This window comes from Lampris incognitus, chromosome 2, assembly GCF_029633865.1.
Source record: "Lampris incognitus isolate fLamInc1 chromosome 2, fLamInc1.hap2, whole genome shotgun sequence".
Lineage (NCBI taxonomy): Eukaryota > Metazoa > Chordata > Actinopteri > Lampriformes > Lampridae > Lampris > Lampris incognitus.
Window position 1 is genome coordinate 111,827,412 of NC_079212.1, and position 20,100 is coordinate 111,847,511.

The following is a 20,100-nucleotide window of genomic DNA, read 5'->3' on the forward strand; positions in this document are numbered from 1 at the left end:
CTATTTTTCCCCGAGATATTCTATGAAACAAAGTGAATCCACTTTGTTACTCACAGAGTGGTTTTCCCACTTCAATTTGCAGTATTTCTTGAAATAATCAAAACTGTGTCGCAAAAAGAGGATTTCTCTCCACCTATTATCAGTTTTGTTTGCAGTTGTTTGGACAAAAGTACACTATTTTTTTTCAGGTTTATACCTCTTGACACTACTTGCAGAAACTCTTTGCAGCCTATAATTAGTTATTTCTGAGTATGTGTGTTGTAAAATAGCAGCCATACAGGCTTGGTAGCAACCTTATGCTCCTATGGGAAGTGCTTGTTGAGAGGTTACTTGGGAAAAGATGGTGACGGTTACGGAGAATGAGAAGAAGAAAAAAAAGGTAAAACTATCAGGAACTGCTTTGGCTTGGAGATTGCATCTTAACGATTTAACTCACTAGAAATATGCTAGAAATTAGCCTTCAAACCTTGTTCTCACAAATGGCAGTGTTGTCATCCACATCAGTTATAATAAATTAGCTGCGTATCATGATATATCATCAGTTGATAGCAATAACTGCAGGATTTGAAACAACACAATAGATTCAATAATACCTCTAATAAAATTTGCTATTTACTTTCTTCATTTTGTACAAACAACAGCTGGTTCACCCTGGTTTTTCATGGGCCCAGTTTCAAAGAAGCCAAAAGAAATGTAACTAAGATGTTTACATGCACTAATAAATTGAAAAGTTGAGTGAACATTCAAAAGTTGGCTTTGTTAGTGTGCATGTAAATACGCCCAGTGTGTGTCCATCAACAGGCGGGTGTCCTCTCAAAGCTGTAAGTCGCTCTGGGTTATAGTGCCAACTTAACTGCTAAAATAAACATGTAATTGAGAGTAAAGTAAGTAGCAAGAGTAGACAAAAAAAAAACAAAAAAAAAAACACAAGAATAACCACACAAAAAAAAAAAGTAAAAGTGAGAGACATCAATGAGAGAAGGTCGGAAGAGGAGGAGAACCCTTCGGCATCTGTATACAAATTGCCATGCTGTAGTGATGCAGAGACCATCCTGTACTTTTATCCCGACAGCCTGGCCCATGTGCCGGCTCTGTAGTAACAAACCAGGGGTAGTTGAATAGCATGCTGCCTTGTCCAAGGCCTAACATCATGACTGTAAACAGAAGAGGTTGCTATCTAGGTCTTGATGTTCAGCTTCTCATCTTAAACATGCGTTGCTATGCATGAAGTCATCATCACCACCGTGTTTTTACATGGAATACACATCATCCGGTGGCGTGCAATTGTGGCAAATGAATTAAGGTGCATTAAGTTTACTAAATTGAATTAGGTAATTTAGCTGGTTATAGTCGTGACGAGTTAATGCAGGGCAATTCAAATAATTTTTTTAATCATTATTTTTGAGGTAGCTTGACGAGCCGAGACAGGTGTACAATTAAGCAGTGGCTAATGCAATGTACTCCTCAGATTTGACATAATTATATAATTATCTTTACCAGGGTTCATTTTTCTGCAATCTGTGTTGCCTGAAGTTCTTATTGTCAATGAGATCTATCAGATTTCACTTCTAGCCACTGCAATAGTTTGTAAGGTGATTGTTGTATCTATGTGGGCCTTTCTCTTATTTAACGTGCATATGAGCAAGTCCCATTCAGATTAAGAACTTCTCTCTCTCAAGACACACCTGGCCCACAACGCAGCATTATGACGAACAAGAAGGTTGCGTACAAACAAAAGTCATCATTTTACAAGAAAAATACAATGAAAGAAAGAAAGAAAAAAGAAATCTCACAAGAGGCAGTTCACATTCAAAGTTAGCTAGGTGAACATTCATCATCAAGCAATAAGTGAAAATCTGACAACAAGGAACGTGAGCAGAGCCTGCATATATTTTGGTTAAACATCAGCAGCTCCTCATTGAATTTGCATCCGAAACCTTAATCATGATTTGAAAGTCACAGACAACGAGAGACCAGGTCTTTCATCTTTGAATTATTTCACAATGAAGCCCGTAAAGGCCCAGCAGACCTCATGATGGCTCTTTTGGCTAATACACTGGAGTGTCAGTGTGCCTCTAAAGCCAGAACAGAGCCGTATGTCTCTACCTATCTGACCAGTCTCTGAGCTCCTGTATCTGTATCTCTCTCTCTCTCTCTCTCTCTCCTTTTTTTCTTTTTGTAGCCACAGCCAACTGCAAATCTCTTTCCAACCACACAGCATCGCCTGTCAAGAGGATGACTCCATTGAGAAGCACTTCCTGATATGAGAGGTGCATTAATGTGATTAACCCACGCTCACTATTGCCGTTTGATACACGGGCTTAGGCACCGATTTTTATTCTGCATTTTCCCTTGCTGGCATAGTCAGCAGGTATTGGCAAATGTGGTGATGTGTGAGCGAAAGAAGGTAACTTGAAATTAAATCCACTGTATACTACTTAGCACCTGCTTAACTCCGTTATCGAAGGCAACATCCACCGCATTACGCGAACCCAGTTATTCTTTGTCCTAACACACTGGGAGACTATGACACCGATTCTTTCAATCATGCACTGTAATTAGACTAGAAAATCTAAAGAATATAAAGCCAAACATTTTGGTTCAGTTTGCAGGCTAATCTGTCCAATATGCAATGATCTAACAAATTATGACTTGTTTTTCAAAAACGTCAGCTGTCTCACCCGTGTTGTTTACTGACCCCAACATAATGCAGATATCAATTTGCTGTCATCAGGTACTCTCCAGCCATGTGTCTGGGAGACAGGGAGCTGCAGACGTAGGTGTATCAATGTAGGAGAATTTTAATGAGGCCCTTTAGAGAGCAGCTGGGAATACAATGTGTGTACAAGCGTTGTGTACTGTAGCATCGTCACACAACCGTTATTAGTCATCGCGAAGTTGTAATGGAGCTTGTTGCACTAGTTTTGACACAACGCATGTCCCAACGTGAAATTATTTATTTAATGCTATTGCACTCATCATCCACTTAGCTGATATTTTTGCTCCATATGTTTTGATTCCATGGTGATTACAGCAGCGAAACACAACAGAGGCAGAGCAAAAAATAGCTACACCGCAGAGAAGACGTCTGTGATGGCATCAGTCGACTTTTTTTTTTATTTTATTTTTTCGTGGGCTCTATTACAATCCTTGGCTGGTACCAGCAGAAAGAGGCTTGTGAATGTCGCAGTACAGAAATAGTGAACATCTTCTAATATAAGCATCGCCCTGCTTAATCAAAGATTGCTGGGAGAGGAACGACGGTGCAGTGCTGTCTTGTCATGGGCTCAGAACGAAACTTCTACATATGAAAAGGATTGGTGGGGTGCATATGTGAGTGTGTGTATAGTATGTATGTATGTGAGAGCTGCCTTCAGGCAGCCCATGAGAATAGCTTTATACTGGTTGAAGTGCTGTGCGGAAGCTTCTTACCCACACGTACATTTCGATCAATGGCCAAGATGGATAATAGCCTGCACTGAGATTCCCATACAGCATCCTGCTTCCCTTTGCTCCTCATCGCTCATCCTTCTTTACATCTTTGTGCACTCTTTTGCACACTGACTGCCTCTCTCTCTCTCTCTCCTTCAGTCTCTATTGACCTTTACCTTCGATATTAGATTCCATCCACTCTCCTCTGTTTCTTTTCCACTTTGTTTCTGTCTCCCTTCCCGCCTCTGTCCCACACTCTCCCTCTCCCCTTCTTTGACGCCACAGTCTACAGCACCTCTCTCTATCTCTATCTGTCTGTCTCGCCCCCCCCCCCCCCTCTCTCTCTCTCTCTCTCTCTCTCTCTCTCTCTCTCTCTCTCTCTCTCTCTCTCTCTCTCTCTCTCTCTCTCTCTCTCTCTCTCTCTCTCTCTCTCTCTCTCTCTCTCTCTCTCTCTCTCTCTCTCTCTCTCTCTCTCTCTCGCTCTCTCTCTCTCTCGCTCTCTCTCCCTCCCTTCTAACCCTCTTGTTTATTTCCTCCTAGTTCTGCCCCAACTTTCAGTGGAGTGTGGGAGGCCCACCAGCTCCAGGGGGAGACACAGGGCATCATGGGGGAGCAATAGAAACATCTGGTAGATCCAGAGTGCCTCAAGAGCCCTGGACCGCCCTCCCACCCCCATCCACCACACCTTCGCCACCGCCGGCTGTCGTCATCATGTCATTGCGGCTTCCTGGTAACAGCTGATCCTCTAGGCCCATTGCCTCCTCCATCAGCGTGGAGAAAATCCACTCGCTCCCTCAATTATGCAAGAGGTGTGAATTAAACATGAGCCTGCCACACGGGGATGTGTGTACACACACACACGCACGCACGCACGCACACACACACACATACACAACAGCAGCAACACACACTAAATAATTATAGGATAACAACACAATCTGAATGCTGATGCCAAAGGCCCCTTTGTGAGGCTTGTCTCTTGTATTGCTGCGAACATGATATTTGAAAACCATTTACTACATCTTACTGCTATCCACCCATCTTGCCACCTTTGATGTGAGTGAATGCCAAATTCCTGACATTGTAAAGCTAGATGTGGACAACCAGGGCAGAAAGTTGCAAGTGATAGTGAGGATGAAAGTGTGCAAATGGTGGATGATGAGGAATATTGCCATCTATTACTTCAATGTGAGCTTTAAAGAGCAGAAACAGCCTAGCGTGGGAGTTAAGCCGAGAGCCAAAAGCAGAGCTGATTCTGTCTCTCTCTTTCTCACATAGTCTTTGTCTCCCTCTCTCTCTCTCTCCTCCCATCTTTCCTTCTCCCGTGCCCTTTATTAATCATCCTTGGTTAGTGGGGCAGAGCGCATGGTGTTAGGAGCGCTGAGGCGTGTAGAGCAACGAAATACCCCCCCCCCACACACACACACTAAAGGAACTTGCAAAAAAAATTTCACACTTTTTCATATACACACTCGAACAAAATACTTGTGTACACAAGTGTGCACACACATAAACACACACACACACACACACACACACACACACACACACACACACAGCTGATCTTCACAAGGCTCCTGGCTTGGGGACCTGGGACTCAGCTGCTGCTGCTGCTGCTGATGCAACCTTTTGAGCAGTCTCAGTTGTTGTTTAGACATTTCAGCTCCGTTACATAGAAACAGAGAGCAAAATAAAAAGCAAGCCCACCGCCCTCTCGCCCATAAACAGACAGTGGAGCGTCCAGTTAGACGCCACAATGCCTCTGCCTGAACCCCCCTTTTCAGCGTCAGCGACATGTTCAAGTAACCTGGGAGTAAACACACATCACACACCATCTAGAAACCATGTAGAGTCTTACACCATGGAAACTCAAAGTGATGGCATGTGGCTAATGGTCGACAGCCATTAGTAAGTTGTCATCGTGATTAGCCCTTCATTATCAGAGCATTTGGATTTCGCAGGCAGAGTCCTTGAAGAGCCGGATGGGGTATGATGGGATAAGGTACTGAACACAGATAACCACTCTAGTCTCTGTGGCCGCCAGGCTGAGTAGCCTGAATAATAGAGAATGCAAATGGTGAATGTAATTAGGGCTTATTTCTAGGCATGTAAGTGCACTTAGCCTTGAAAAGCTGCGCGCCATTGTTACCATTATCAGACATTGTCCTGGCAACTTTATATATTATATATATAGTGCACAGTGCATATATAGTGCATCTGATGCCTTGGAGCGTTTCATAATGAAAATGCTCAACAAGTTAAGTGCAAATAACATGCATCTCTGACAACCTTGATTTTCTTTTTATTAGTTTGAGGTTATATCCTGTTTAAACTTTGTGTAGTTGGCAGGCTTCATTTGCTTTGCTTACCCGCTTGCATGTTTAACGATCTGACCTGAGCTCGTCGCGGTGCCCCCCCCCAATTCAACCAACTGAGTGTTCTGGTGTGTAAATGGGGAGGGGGGCACATAGACTGAGTATACAATACAACACACTGTTGTATACTCACATAGGCTAAGTATACAGCAGCAGTAAGTATAGCCTATAACTTTGTAAAATAACAGTTAAGGTAACGATAATAACGCGTTGTTTTGGGCCGTGTCTGTTCAGTTGCCGCCCTGTGTGAAGCCTCACATAGTTGGGTCTCTGCGGGAGAAGAGGAGTGAGGCGAGGGAACTAACTGGCTTTTCAGGGTCGTAAGAGGTCCCGCTATCCCGTATTGTTCTCGAAAGGTAGACATGGTCGGTCTAGTCGTTGTGGTTAGCGGATGGCACGGGCGAGTTTTGCATCTCAAATGCTGAAAACCACCAAGGTGACGTCGTGGGAAGCAGGGAAACAGGTAGTAAAATGGACTTACCTGGTTTGACAGTCTTCAGACGAATTGGCTCCCGAAAGTGACGGATGACCGCCAGGGTGTCGCGGTTTGTAAGTCCACTGACCGGCGTGCCGTTCACCTCCAGCAAAACGTCTCCATAGTAGGGCAGTTTCCCGACGTGACACACCAGCACGTCCAGCTTCATTTGGCCAAGGTACGGGAACTCTCCCAGCTCCGCGCCTCCGAGGATTTCCACCACGGAGCCAAACTCCCCGAGGTTCCCCCACGACACCGCGCATTCCACCACTTTGCTGGTCCAGTGTTTCTTCTTCTTTAGTGTCCGGGACATGTTTTATCCTCTTCAGCGACCGAAGTCTGGAGCAATCTGGCCTGAGCGATCAACCTGCTTTATCTCGGCTAAACGAGCACCGAAAGATGCAGTCTGCTAAATCCTCTCGAGTTATTCTCGCAGACAGTTTGAAATATCATCTCTTCATCACTTACACTTGGCGATATTCATCCGAGGATTTGCGTGGCGATCAGCCATACCGCCGGTTTAAGCACCGTTGTGCAGAACAGCTCAGGATTCCCGTGGTTTCAAGTGTCCGTCGTGCGTAAAAAAGCGGAGTTGACAGGCGCGAGTTGGGTTTTTAAATAACAGAGCGCTTGTTAATACGCTCCCGGCGCACGCATCACGGGCTCGACGAGTCTTCTCTCCCAGAAACTCGTGAAATCATTAAAAATAAAAAATGTAAACTCGTTCTCTTCCGAGAGGAATTGCCAAGTGACTATCACCCGGAGCAGCGGAATGGGGTACCGAACGCTGTATTTGTGTTATTATTATTATTATTATTATTATTATTATTATTAATGCGTCAATGGCAGAGCCCTCGTACCTGTGAGCAGACTCGCAGACAGACGGTGGCGGCGGAGGTGAGCAACGGACAGCTGCGTTGACTGAAAGACGATTTTTCCTGTTTGAGACGCGGCGCGTTTCGAGCAGGCGACGAGCTGCCGGCGACCGCGTTGCTGCTGTTCGCTGCGGGTCTGGACGCACCTGGCACAGGCCGAGCGACGAGACGTGCCGCGGCTCCGAAACGCCCATTTACGCACGCGGCCTGAGTTCGCCGCGCTTCTCTAGAGGCGCGCGCACGCTGGCTCCATCCACCGGCGCGTTATTGGACTCGAAACGTGCGGAGCTCGGCGGCGAACGGCGTGTGTGTCTCATCTCGGATTGGGCAACAGCTTTCCGTGCGAACTGTTCATCAGCCGTTCGCCAACTTTTCACAAGCGGCGCCTCACGTCGTGAGAGGCCACGGCATCAGGGCGACGACGCGTCTCTTGCGAACATCGCGCGGAGTTGGGGAATAAACTAGCAGTGCACTGAGTCAGTGTTTGACTCTGAGCAGCGGTGAAACGGCTTAAAATAATGGCCGTCTCTGTGGAATTTGTTGTGTAGAAGTAGAGGGATCCCGCTTGGCCGTTTTTACGTCTGCGCAGCGCCACCCACTGACCAAATCAAATCACTCCAGCTAATTCTGCTGTTCCTTTTTTATTCCCTTTGGAAACGTATGCATGATCCGCTTCTGACTGATTACAAAGCTACTGTCATCTGCTGTATCTTAAAATCACATTCCCAAGCAGCCTTATTAATTGTTAATGTGTTCACATATAAATCATGAATGGCACTATTCTGTATCACACCACGTCCTCGGCCACTGCACCCAGTAGCATCTCCGGTTAAGGGAATACACAAGCTAGGTTTTTGCATCGACTCATACGACAAGTTGAAATACTTTGTGTCACAATAGATTTGTTATTATTGTTTGCTGAGGCATTTGCATAAACATACATGTGTGTTTATGGGTATCCAGCTATCAGCTGTGTGCATATTGGCACACAAACATGGGATCAAACCAGAAAGAGAACCTAATTAAAATAAATGCTAAAAAGTCTAAAACTGGGCATGTGTTCAGTGGTAATTAAAAAAAATCAAATAATGGCCATACTGGCTAACAGGGGCAGTTCTGCTGTGCGGCATCACAGCCTGCATGTGTGACGAAATACTGGTTGAAGAACCAGGAGGTGCCACCCCCCAGACATTGCATTGAATTATTCATTGGTTTGTAGAGGGTCATTAGCAATGCTTTCGTGATGTCTCTTTGAGTTTGAGAACAGTGAATGGGTCACACTGGGCACAGCTGTAACCCAACTGCGGTTTTCAAAGTGCTGAAGCACAGAAGAACTCAGTTGGCATCACCCCCTCCCTGGTTTTCCATTGAATCTTACATGTGGGGAGACAAGGGAGGAAGAGGGTTCTCTCTGACATCAAGTGTGATGACGGCCAGTTACTTTTTTTTTTAACCATATTAGTTATGTGTTGGCTTGACATACTAAATCCAGATTATGGGTGGTTTGGCCTTTTAAATCTTTCCAGTGTGCACAGAAATCGTGTCGAGGTTAAGACTTCTGCACCTGCAATTGCATGTAACCTAGGAATTTTGTCTCCACCAGCATTTCCCAGCTGCCCTCTGTCACATTTTCACTAAAGATAGTGTAGTTTCTACAGCTGCAACAAAAATAAATTCTAGATTTTAATAATTCATATCCAATCCAGTTTACCAGAATTGATGTTTAATGTTTGAGTAACAGCTATGTAACAAAAAGACTCTTTAGACATGCTTTACACAATGTACAAGTACACAAAGCTCAAAAATAAAGTTGAAACAACAGAAAATCTTCTAATAGAAAAAAAGGAGCACTCAATATTGCAAGGGCATTACTGCTCAACTTTGGTTTAGAGTCATAAGAATGTTAAAATCATAAAACAATGCAAATACACATATTATTCTGGAAGAACATAAAACAAATATGTGCATGTATGTCCTGTAGAAGTATATTGTAGCTCCATTGGTTTGAATGGTCATTGTATATTTTCATTCAAATTTCTCATTTCCCCAGGAGCATTAAACTGAACTTGGCCAGCACTTAAAAGGATCCAAATGGGATACCAAAACATAAGAAACTGCTTCCATTGGAGCAAGTAGTGCATCAGAATGTGACAGATGGGTAGTCAAACGTTGAATTTCAAGTTGATTTAATCCTGGCTAATGGTCTAGCAGGAAACAAAACAAGGCCTGATTGACCCCTTTTCTAGTTAATGCTGAATGAAAATGCATAGACTTGGAATGGGTTGATTTGATATACCAAGGCAAACCTGATCAAACAAAAACCCCGGGAATAAGCAGAAGCTGTGCGACAATCACATACCTGAACATAGTTACCACAAAGCAGACATACACAAATACCACTTTTTGCTCTTTTGCTAAGCAAGTATGTCTATTTAATCTGTAGTACTCTCACATGAACCCTATCTGGATGGGATTAGTTTGACTAGGTCTGGTTACGTCGTTTCCAGTGACGTAACTTACTGTCATGCAGTGATTTTCCATCCAGAGCGATCGAGTCTCTTGAGCGAATAACAGTTAACAGGCAAATAACCCTGTTTTTCAACCAACTCCCATGTCATCTGTCTATTGTAGTACCATCTGGATGAACAAGATGCATTTCATCAAAATCATAAAATACTCTTCTGTGAAATTTTCTGAGACAAGAATAGTGGACACTGTCCATTTCTATGAGACTTGAGATCAGCCAATAAAATCACTGGCATGTCGTGTAATAAATTACATTACCCACATTGTCCTGGAATGCTCATCCTAACCAGACAGGCCAATATACATCAATAACTAATGATAATTGCAATGGATGAGTTTGGCTGCTGTACATACATTTTAAGAATGGGACTCTGAACCAATGGTATTACCCCATCTAACATGGAACAGTAATCATTAGATTAACAATTTCAGCATCATTTAACACTTGACTGTTGGTGTCCATGATAGGACAGTGTACTCAGTATTGTGGCCTAATATAGTATCAGCACTTTCTACCAGTATCACAGAGTAAAAAAAAAAAAAAGACGAACAAGTCCTTGCTTAATCAAATAAGAACTTGGAGAACGTACCTGTGTTAAGTTTTACAAAGCCTCTGTGCACAATGTCTCTGAAGAGTTTTATCTTTTATACAATGCAAATGTACCAAAAATAATGAGCCCGAACTCTCTATTGTAGGAATGAATCAATCTTCTAACATTGCAACTGCTAGAGATGTGAACATAATTGGTTTATATTCAGAAAACATCAATCAAAGTTTTTTTCTGGAGAATAACAAACATGGAAACACTAAGTTATCGCAGTCATGTTTGGCCAACTCAGAATTAACAAGAACTCATCTAAGACTGACAAGACAAATGATTCCAGATCAAACCAGATGCAGCAAGATCACTTTCTGTTGCATAATAGAATTTTGGATTTCCCACAAAACTTTTGATAATTGGCATCTATCAAGTGCGAGAAATGCTCACAGATCAAGTGTAACCATTACATTTTATATGAGAACCATGGATCACACTTTTTACCTGTACCAACATGTGAGGATTAGTTCAAATTCAATGAAATAGTCTATGTCTTATGGAATAATGCTGGGATATTACAGCCTTAAGAGAGAGGAATAATAATAGAGTTACTGCAGTTTAGGAGTTAAACATCTCCTTAAGAGTAGTAGGATATGGGGTTGAATAGATTACTAGCTTTATTTACACATACATACATGTATAATACAATACATTCTCCTTTTTCACAGTCCCGAGGGGGAAAAAGTCTAGGCCTAATCAATATTGAAGGAGGGTTAACAAAATGTGGGAAATTAAGTTGTGATATAAAACCCTTAAAGCCATGAACATGGCATTCAGACTGTATGATTAAGAGCACCATCATTACATTAAGTGCCCATAAGATATGTTGGCAAAGGGAAAAATAAATCAGTGCATGCTGGAGATATAAACGTGACATTACCTGATAAAGGTGATTGAGAATGCTTGTTAAAAAAAAGGCCAATAGAAGATGACCCTAGACAGCAAAACTATGATTGTCAAATGTGCAAACTTTGTATGCTTTACCAGGAAAAAAAATTAAGACCCATAAAAAGTAATTTACAATAATCTTGGACATGGGAAAAAAATGAGAGTAGGAAGAGATGTTATAGGGTATATTTACATATATATGTATATGTGTATATATTTATGATATACGCCACATTTTGGTGCCATTTGTCTCTGGGTTTTGCATAACAGGACTCCTAATATCCTAATTTAGAGTCAACAGGGAATGTGGGACGTATGCATCCAAGCTTTCTGTTCTGCTTTGAGAATCACAAACTGCTGGTCAAGGAACTACAATTGTCCCCCATCTGAACTCCATTTCCCCCTCCACTTGGGAAGGGATCGTTCAAGGCTATCTATCAAAGTCTTTCAGGCTGCTCTTAACCGTCTCTCTACAGGAAATAAGGAGTCAAAAACACCAGTGTGAAGCAGTATACACTGGCCCAAATTGTAAGCCCCTCACCCCCAGGGTATCAAGGGAGAAAGCAGAGAACTTTTTAAGTACTGAAGATGTTTCATCATCCTCTCATGGCAGCATCCTACATGGCTCTTTGAAGCATACATTCATAGACCTCTCTGGAGAGAGAATTCTTAGCTTTCTCTGGAAAGAGATAAAGAGGAAGATTGGAGGGTGTTGGAGAACAGGTCCTGTGGAAGTGTTAGTGTGGTGGTTGGGTGTTGACAAGGAGGAGGTCACTTTTAATTACCAGCCTATTTCCAGCAGCCCTGACATATCAGTCTTTCCAAAGCAGAGAACAAACAATAGAGCATTTCCTCTTGGGGTGCAGAGGGAAGTGTAAACATATAAGAGAGCATCTTTGGCAGAGTGTAAGTCTCTTTGGAGGTAGCAGGTGGAGAGAGAGAGGGCCACAAGATGGGAGTCATCGGAGGAAAAAATGGCCAAGGAGAAAGGTAAAAGGGCCTATGTGGGGGTGGAATACTCCTGAAGGTTAGTCCTATGGGAGGCACTTCTGTGGTCTTGTGTGCACTGGTTGGGGAAGCAGTCCATCTCTGCTCCAATCCGATCCTCTGATGCATCACCAGGGGAGGTCAATGGCGGGGTCCGATGTACATTCACTGGGCGCTGAGACATTCCCTGCTGAAGCCTTGAGGACGGGTCTTCCCTCTCCCCCCAAAAAGACTTGGGAGCATCTGCAAATGAAGGGAAGAGAAAATACTAGACCATCTTGTCACATACACTTATGCTGGAGGTGAAGCGAAGTGCAAACACAACAACTCTGAGAGAAACAAAATGAGATGGCTAACTTTCCCAACAAGTTAAGTGCACACTGCATGTAATGATGGCCCAAGCCTCACAATTAACCAGAACATATCTGAATGCATAATATCAGGGAGATCAATGTCCACATGGAAGGAAATCTCAATGGTTTGTAATTTATGGAATTTGCTGTGAAATCTGTAATTTTTAAGGCGTCATGCTAGCTTCAGTGGATCAATGAATGAATAGAGTCATTATAGTCATTATAGACTACAAATTAGCCTGGGCATCTGTCAGTTTTCACACACCATGAATGTAATTACTGTTTGATAAGGAAAATTATGATACTACTTGAAAAGGAGTTACATATACTTAAAATATGAGTGACAATAACTATGCAACTTTTATACTTTTCCTAATTGGTGTATTTTCTTTGTTCTCTTGCCTATAATTCAACAGGAGATCAGAGCCAAGGTTCAGCTACAAAACAGCACCTCTGGCATAGATAGCCACTTCAGATGTAGATGTCTGGCAACACAGGTGCTAAAACCTGGGCCCTAAGGCCAAAAGAAGGTTCTCATTAATTATGATATGACCCTGCAGTGTTCACATAACACACACTAATCCCTTGCCTCGCTCTCACCGTTAGCATATTGCTCTGGGGAAGTGTGGTTGCTCAGCATCCTGTCTTGGGAGGCCAAGAAAATGGTGGGATCCTGGTTGCTGATTAGACTTTCGAGAGTGCCGTCCTTACGCTGAGTGTGCTCACTGAAGGTCTCCTTCAGGCCTGTCAGTGTCTTGGCAAGTGAATCATCCTCCCCCAGGTAGGCGTAAGGGCAGTACTCTCGTGTCCGAGAATAAATGTTGGCGTTGTCATAGCAGTCAGAGCAGATCACCAATGAACCTGCACCCCCTGCCATATTGAGAGAAAGACATGGTTCATACATTTGAGCTAGTATTAGGACACCACCATATAGTTAATAACCAAAAAAAATTTAGCAAAATATAGGAATTATAACAAGTAGCCATGGCTATTAATATACAAATTCAAAAACAAAAATAAAATCAGTGATCTGACTGCTCTCTTAGGCTCCTCTGTAAATCTCACGACAATTCATTTGCACCATGCAGTTAAAATAAATGTTTCAACATCCCTATTAATATACTAAAATCCGATTATTATTATTACAATTAAAAGGCGTGCATTACCTGCTTTTATCAAAAATATCATTGCAGTATCTACGTGAATGTGAAGTCACTTCCAACAGGTGATTTCACTTAGGTCCCTTTCACACTTGAAAGTCCAAACCAAGGTCTGAACCAGAGTCTGGTTCTGGTGCTTTCACATCTGTTATTTTATAGTCATTAGGTTCAGGACTTTTGCTTTCATACCAGCGGACCTTGACTTGAACTTTTGGCTCATTGTTGCCGCCAGGTGCGCTCATTGTTGCCAGGCGCGCTCGCTGTTGCTAGGTGTTACTGTTTGTGTTTGTTTTATCACTTCCTATGATTGATCCGAAAGTCCGAACCTTTGATTTCACATTAGACATTCATGAACCTTGGTCTGAACCGAGACTACCTCCTGAGCTTGGACCAAAGACTGAGTCTTTGATCCCTGTACCCTGGTCCAAGAGGTTTCACACCTGGCAATCTGGTTCGGACTTTTCTGGAAAGTCTGAAAGTCCGGACTAAACAACACAAGTGTGAAAGGGCCCTTAGTCTTTCTTCTTTAGCTGAAGGGGAGCTAGTCAAGTTAAACAATTTGGTGTAGTGACTTGGTGGAAAGAAAACTTCATACTCTTGGAACTACTTGGAACTACATAGCATAACATGGTTGCCTATGATATATATATGAAAATACAAGATGTGCACAAGTTGCTTCCTAGTGGACTCTAGTCAGGAGGTTGTCTCAGCGAATAGTTAATTCGTCAGTCTCAAGGAAGGGATTGTTTCCCGGACTACAAGTCGCACCGGAATATAAATCCCACTTGGCAAAAAAACGTGTTGTTGCGAGGAAAAAACATATAAAGGTGGCTTGGAGTATATGTCGCATTTATATAGTGGTACAGTATAGAGCCATGCAAGGGACTGTTTTCTTAATCCTGATCCCGCTAGATTCTGACCATTACTGCCCGATCCCGCAATGTGTGTTACACTCCCACCCACTCCCGCAAACATTCACGCCCGCACAATAGAGTTCCATTGATTTTGTGTCTTCTCCTGTCACGCAGCAAAAACATTATTTTACTGTGTAGTCTTAATAAAAAGATGCATACCTGTCAGTAATAATGTTGTGAAATTACAGTCTAGTGCATAATTTCATTCATACTAGTGCAACAATTATTCTTGTGCAACAAATACATCTATTCTAAGGCAAAATCACATTTTATTTATTTATTTTACTTACTATTTTAGAATATGTGTTGTTGGCTGTGGTTGTTTGTTTTGCTGAGGTTGTTTTATTTTGTTTCGTTTCCCTGAGTCTTAACGCACTGACCAGTGTTGCATTCTGTACAATGACAAAAAAGGCTTTCTATTCTATTCTCTATCAACAAAGCTTTTCTCAGCGACGAAGTCATACAGCCGAATATCTCTACAGCCGAATATTTCTACAGCAAAGTGCGACACATTTCTTGGCAGTATCTTGTTGAATATGTGCAGAAAAAGTGCTTTATCTTTGAGGGAGAGCTTACTTTGACTGGGGAGAACAGAGCAGGCATGTCGCCTCAACCCAGAGATGCCAGATGTATGCCCATTTTAGGATCAATACTTTTGTACATTTTTGCAACTAACAAAGTCCAGTTCGTTTCCATCTTCACAGTAACTGAGCAATTTTTTTCCCCCAAATGTCAGACTGCCTTGCTTTGCTTTTGTATTGTAATGACCTGCTTTGATCTTCTTTTCAGCTTCATTTGTTGACTCCATTCTTCTGGTTAGCACTAGCTAAATCGGGGGCCCGCAGTTTATTTTTTTGACCGTCTGCAGCAAAGTTAAAACTTTCCACTCCCGCAAAATTTGGGTTCTGCGGGATCCCAATCCAGTCCTCTAGTACAATAGTTTCAGTTGAGTCACAATATTAAACGGTGCTATCTGGTGGTTTGAGTTGAAATGCAAAATTATATTGTCCAAATCGGTTTGGAATATAAGTCACAGGACTAGCCAGACAAGTAAAACAATCGACTCGTAGTCTGGTAAATATGGTATTCTCTACTTTTCCCAGACCCTCTTGCTTCAGTCAAGACTTACAATTGTTATGTAAAGACCTATGATTGTTGTGTAGGCTTACACATTCAAATAAAGGGATGCATGTATTAAGCCTGCTATATCATTAATTTAGGTTTTATTTGCACCATAATGCTTAACCGCATGTAATGCGCCACTCAAATTAAGTGATGTTGCCAAACTGACAAAGGACTAATCTACATATATTTGGTGGATCTATTTTATCACATTAACGTAAGGGGTAAAGAAAAACTAGCCAGATCCATCAGGAATATCATTAGGGGGGGGGGGGGGGGGGCAAAACAAAAACAAAAAAAACAAAAAACAAACAGCCTGGTTGGGTTTGGATCAGATGGTGTCACGGTAACGCTACAAACTGACCAGAGGTGGGATGGAAATTTTGGGGCATGGGTCCTCGTCATAGCACAACTGACACACCAGTGCCACTTTCCAAAATGTCTCCTGAGACAAAAATAAACATTTTCTACACAAAAGCATTGCTTTATCATGGCTTAACAATAAGTGTAGGCTTCTGAATAAAATACTACATATATAGGCTATTTTTATCAGCATGAATGCTGTCAAACTCCTGAAAAAATGTTTCTCAAAAACATCAGATAGTCTTGTAGCGAATAAAAATATCCCTCTGTGGTAGTCTATACATGGTCAATATTGCCTATTGCCCTGCTGAGGGGTAAAGAAAATGCAGTAAATTTCCATTTTTTATGACACCAACTCAACCCACAAAAATGAACAGGAACCATGTTTTTCAGCTGAAATTATAAAATCAACATCAGAAGAGAATATGAGCATAAATGACATGCTGTTATGATATGGTGTCAACAGGACTATTTGATTTGATATATTTTGACTGTTTTATATACAAATTCAAAGGCGCCAGAAATGGGCACTTCATTTTTATGGAACAGCAGCACAATTCTATGCAACTTCTGTTGGTGGTAGATGCAAAAGGCATCATGACGAAAAAAGTAACATGATAAAGGACACTTGTTTGGTCACCTGTGGGATTGATATTCAGTTGTAAGCAGAGTGTTTTTAAAAGCTTCATGATTTAAAAAAAGTGTAAATTATATCGCTCAACAAAGAGGAAGCGACTTCACGGGCGAGTGGAAGCTTGACTACCTAATTCAGTAGGAGTAGTAAAGTCCAGAGGGCAATAATAATGATATAAAAAAACAATGATGTATTGTTAATTAAAGATTACTAATAGATGCCCTATAGTTTTTTTCCTCCTAAATACAAGTTCAAATTTGCTTCCTTGGTGCTTTTATTTTTTTAATCTTTTTTTATCGACTCCCTGACATTTGACGGAGATGTATAAGTCAATTTAGGACTTATTCATCTCCAGAGTCAGGAAATGGGCAGGCAACATCACTGCAGACCCATCACACCCTGGTCACAACCTGTTCCAACTCCTCCCTTCTGGTGGGTGCTACAGAGCACTGTACCCCAAACAACTAGACACATGAACAGTTTCTTTCTGCAGGCTGTAACTCTAATGAACACTTAACCTTGTTGTCATAACAAATCTAAGTATACTATATGTACTGTATATTGTATACATATATACATGCATATTCTGTCATGTCCACCTACATCATGTATATAAGTAACCTACTGACATTTATTCCAGCTTCTTTGCACTCTGCATCATTGCCTTCCTGTTTCACCTGTATATGGTAATTCCTTGTATACATTCCTGAAGACTGTTGTGCTGTTATTCTATGTAAGTACATTGAGAGCCACTAAACCAGAGTCTAGTTCCATGTATGTGCAAACATACATGGCCAAATGAAGATGATTCTGATTCTACTGATGCCACCTTACCAACAAGTCATTTGGTCAAATGTCTGCCCTGCTACAGCTTATCTGTGGAAGATGCTGTGTCATTGGCTCTGCATACTGTGTTAAAATGCCCGTAGAGGAAGCACTGAGGGCGGTCTGACAGGACGCGGAAGCGGGGCAGGCTAAGCTAACTGCAAGCCCATGCAGACCAGCAGTTCCGATAACACTGAGGGCAGTCTGGCGGCGGCCTTGCCTGGTGTTGACTGTGTTTTTGGTGTCATCATGTTGAGTGCGGTGAGGTGTGTCAAGGGTGCCTGGCTGGGAGAGCTGGCATTAGATTGGCTGAGAGAGCCTGGTCTGCTTTATCTGGTGGGCCCAAGAACCACGGCCCTGCCGGGAGCAGCACCCAGAGAAGAAGCTAACTGCTAACCCATGCAGACCGGCAGTTCCAGCAGTCATCCTGGCTGGCGTTCACTCTCTTGGACAGTGAAAAAAAATTGTTTTATATGTTGGATATATGCGTTTTTGTGGTTTTCTAGTTTTGTTTTTGTTTTTTGCAGTTTGGGTATATGTATTCTTGTTTGGATATGTGTTTTCGTCTTTGTGTTGCACTGGTGTGGGCTGGGGAAAACGATATTTCGTTTCATTTCATGTACACAAGTGCATAAAATTAAATGACAAATAAATGTTCCTGATTCCTGATTCATTTGGCCGGTGGACAAAAAAGTTAATATTTTACCCTGGGCCTTTTCCTGTTTCACCATGACAATGCCCCCGTACACAAAGCAAGGTCCATAAGGACATGGTTTGCTGATTTTGGTGTGGAAGAATGCAATTGGCCTGCACAGAGCACTGACCTCGACCCCATCCAACACCTATGATGAACTGGAATACCAACTGTGAGCCAGGTCTTCTCCCCAACATCAGTGCCCAACCTCACTAATGCTTGTGGCTGAATGGGAGCGAATCCCTGCAGCCATGTCCCAAAATCTAGTGGAAAGCCTTCCTAGACAAATGAAGGCCATTAACAGCGTGTGTGTGTGTGTGTGTTCTGGTGTATGTTAAAAAAAAACTGCTTTGGCGCTTATGCTAAATTCAGACTAACCTGTGGGGACTCCGGCAAGCACATCGCAGGACTCCCCGGGGTGGAAGCTGCTGCGGCCGGTGAACAGTGAGCCCACCCTGTAGTGCAGCATGCCGCTCCCCTCCGTCTCCACCTCGCTAGCTGTATCTCCGTAACATACACCTACAAAATAATGAATAATAATGCAAACATTTATTATAAGCAGTTTATCTAAGCAAGGATGTGGTCATAAAAAGAAAAAAGTCATAATTTAAGACTTTTGAAGTAGAAATTCTTATAAATCAGACATTGCATCCTAAATAAATACACAAATCTTGAAATCCCAAAACTTACATCAGTGTTTCCAATATTTTGCCTTGAAACATTACAAATACTCTGTTTCTCCAACAAGAATATCCTGTAGGTTTTAGACACACAATATACTCCATACAACTACTTAAAAAAAAAAAAAAGAGGCTAATGTGAATTCACAGTGTGGCTCACTGAAGGTAAATTCTCTAATAGGTCACATACCATCTGTGCCTTTGTGGATGTAACTGTTGGAGTGAGGAGGCATGAGCTGCTGGTGGCTGCCAGCTTCAGAGTTGCTGTAACCTTCCTGTGGTTCTGACAGAGTGCCCTGTGAGGAGAGGTAACTGGGGATGTCTGCCGGCAAGTTCATCTCATCTGGAGCAAACACAAACACATGGAGTTCCGTTAGTAGATATATCTATAAAAGAATAAGGGCCACCCCCCACCCCCCAATCCTATTCACCAATTTCATGGTTTCTAAACTTTAATCTATCCAAGATCAATTTCATTGAGCCCTGAGGGGAGGAAATGGGTCATTACAACAGCAAAAGACAAGCACAGGAGTGGCACTATAATAAGTACAAATGTTGAGTGTTGAAGCTAGAGCAGGTGCTCTTTTACAGAGCTCCTACTGCCATGAAAGTTTTTTTAATCACTATGCTTATAGCCCTGCACGAGGGCAAATATGCAAATGGTTATTTTGTACTAGTGGACAAGTAGGGACAGGAATATGGAAGAGAGACTGCTCAGAGTCGAATGCCAATCGATCTTTTGGAAAACTGTCTTCTTGGAAAATAATAGACTTGAATGTTCTTAAGGAGGAGCTAGCTTGTTTTTTTTTTTTTTTTTTTTGGTAGTCCTTTTTTCTCCTTTGGAACCGCTTTGGGTTCATTATATGCTCATCTTACTGCTGTATCTATCATTTTTGTAAGCAGAATTATATATTCAATGTTAATTGCTTATATGAGCCATGTTAATATGTAGACCCCATGCATAATCAATTCACTCACACTGACCCTCCTGGTCTATTAGAAGCCCTCTTTCTACTGGTTCCTCATACTTCATCACATCCATCCATTCATGAATGTATAAAATCAGTAGAGAAGCAATACTTTCAATATGTGGAGGATGTCTTAGGACCGAAACTTTTACTTATTGTCACGACACTGTAGTCATTTTTGCACTACACTAATATCTTAGCTTTTTCTGCATCTTACTAGTCTCCAATTA

General features: G+C 42.1%; 2 protein-coding genes across 2 annotated transcripts in view; both read right to left on the reverse strand.

The window, feature by feature from the left end:
* The window catches only part of LOC130106960 (membrane-associated guanylate kinase, WW and PDZ domain-containing protein 3), a 247,532-nt gene extending 240,937 nt beyond the window's left edge, over positions 1–6,595 (reverse strand). Inside the window, 1 exon segment of the mRNA XM_056273328.1 lies at positions 6,289–6,595. Coding sequence (XP_056129303.1) covers positions 6,289–6,595 — 307 coding nt within the window.
* A 2,273-nt stretch (positions 6,596–8,868) lies between these two features.
* lrig2 (leucine-rich repeats and immunoglobulin-like domains 2) overlaps positions 8,869–20,100 on the reverse strand; it is a 28,354-nt gene continuing 17,122 nt past the window's right edge. Inside the window, exons 15-18 of the mRNA XM_056273119.1 lie at positions 19,093–19,245; positions 18,601–18,741; positions 13,111–13,380; positions 8,869–12,400 (exon numbers count right to left, since the gene is read on the reverse strand). Of these exons, the coding sequence (XP_056129094.1) occupies positions 12,171–12,400; positions 13,111–13,380; positions 18,601–18,741; positions 19,093–19,245 (794 nt within the window). The 3' untranslated portion in view covers positions 8,869–12,170. The remainder of the gene's footprint in view (positions 12,401–13,110; positions 13,381–18,600; positions 18,742–19,092; positions 19,246–20,100) is intronic.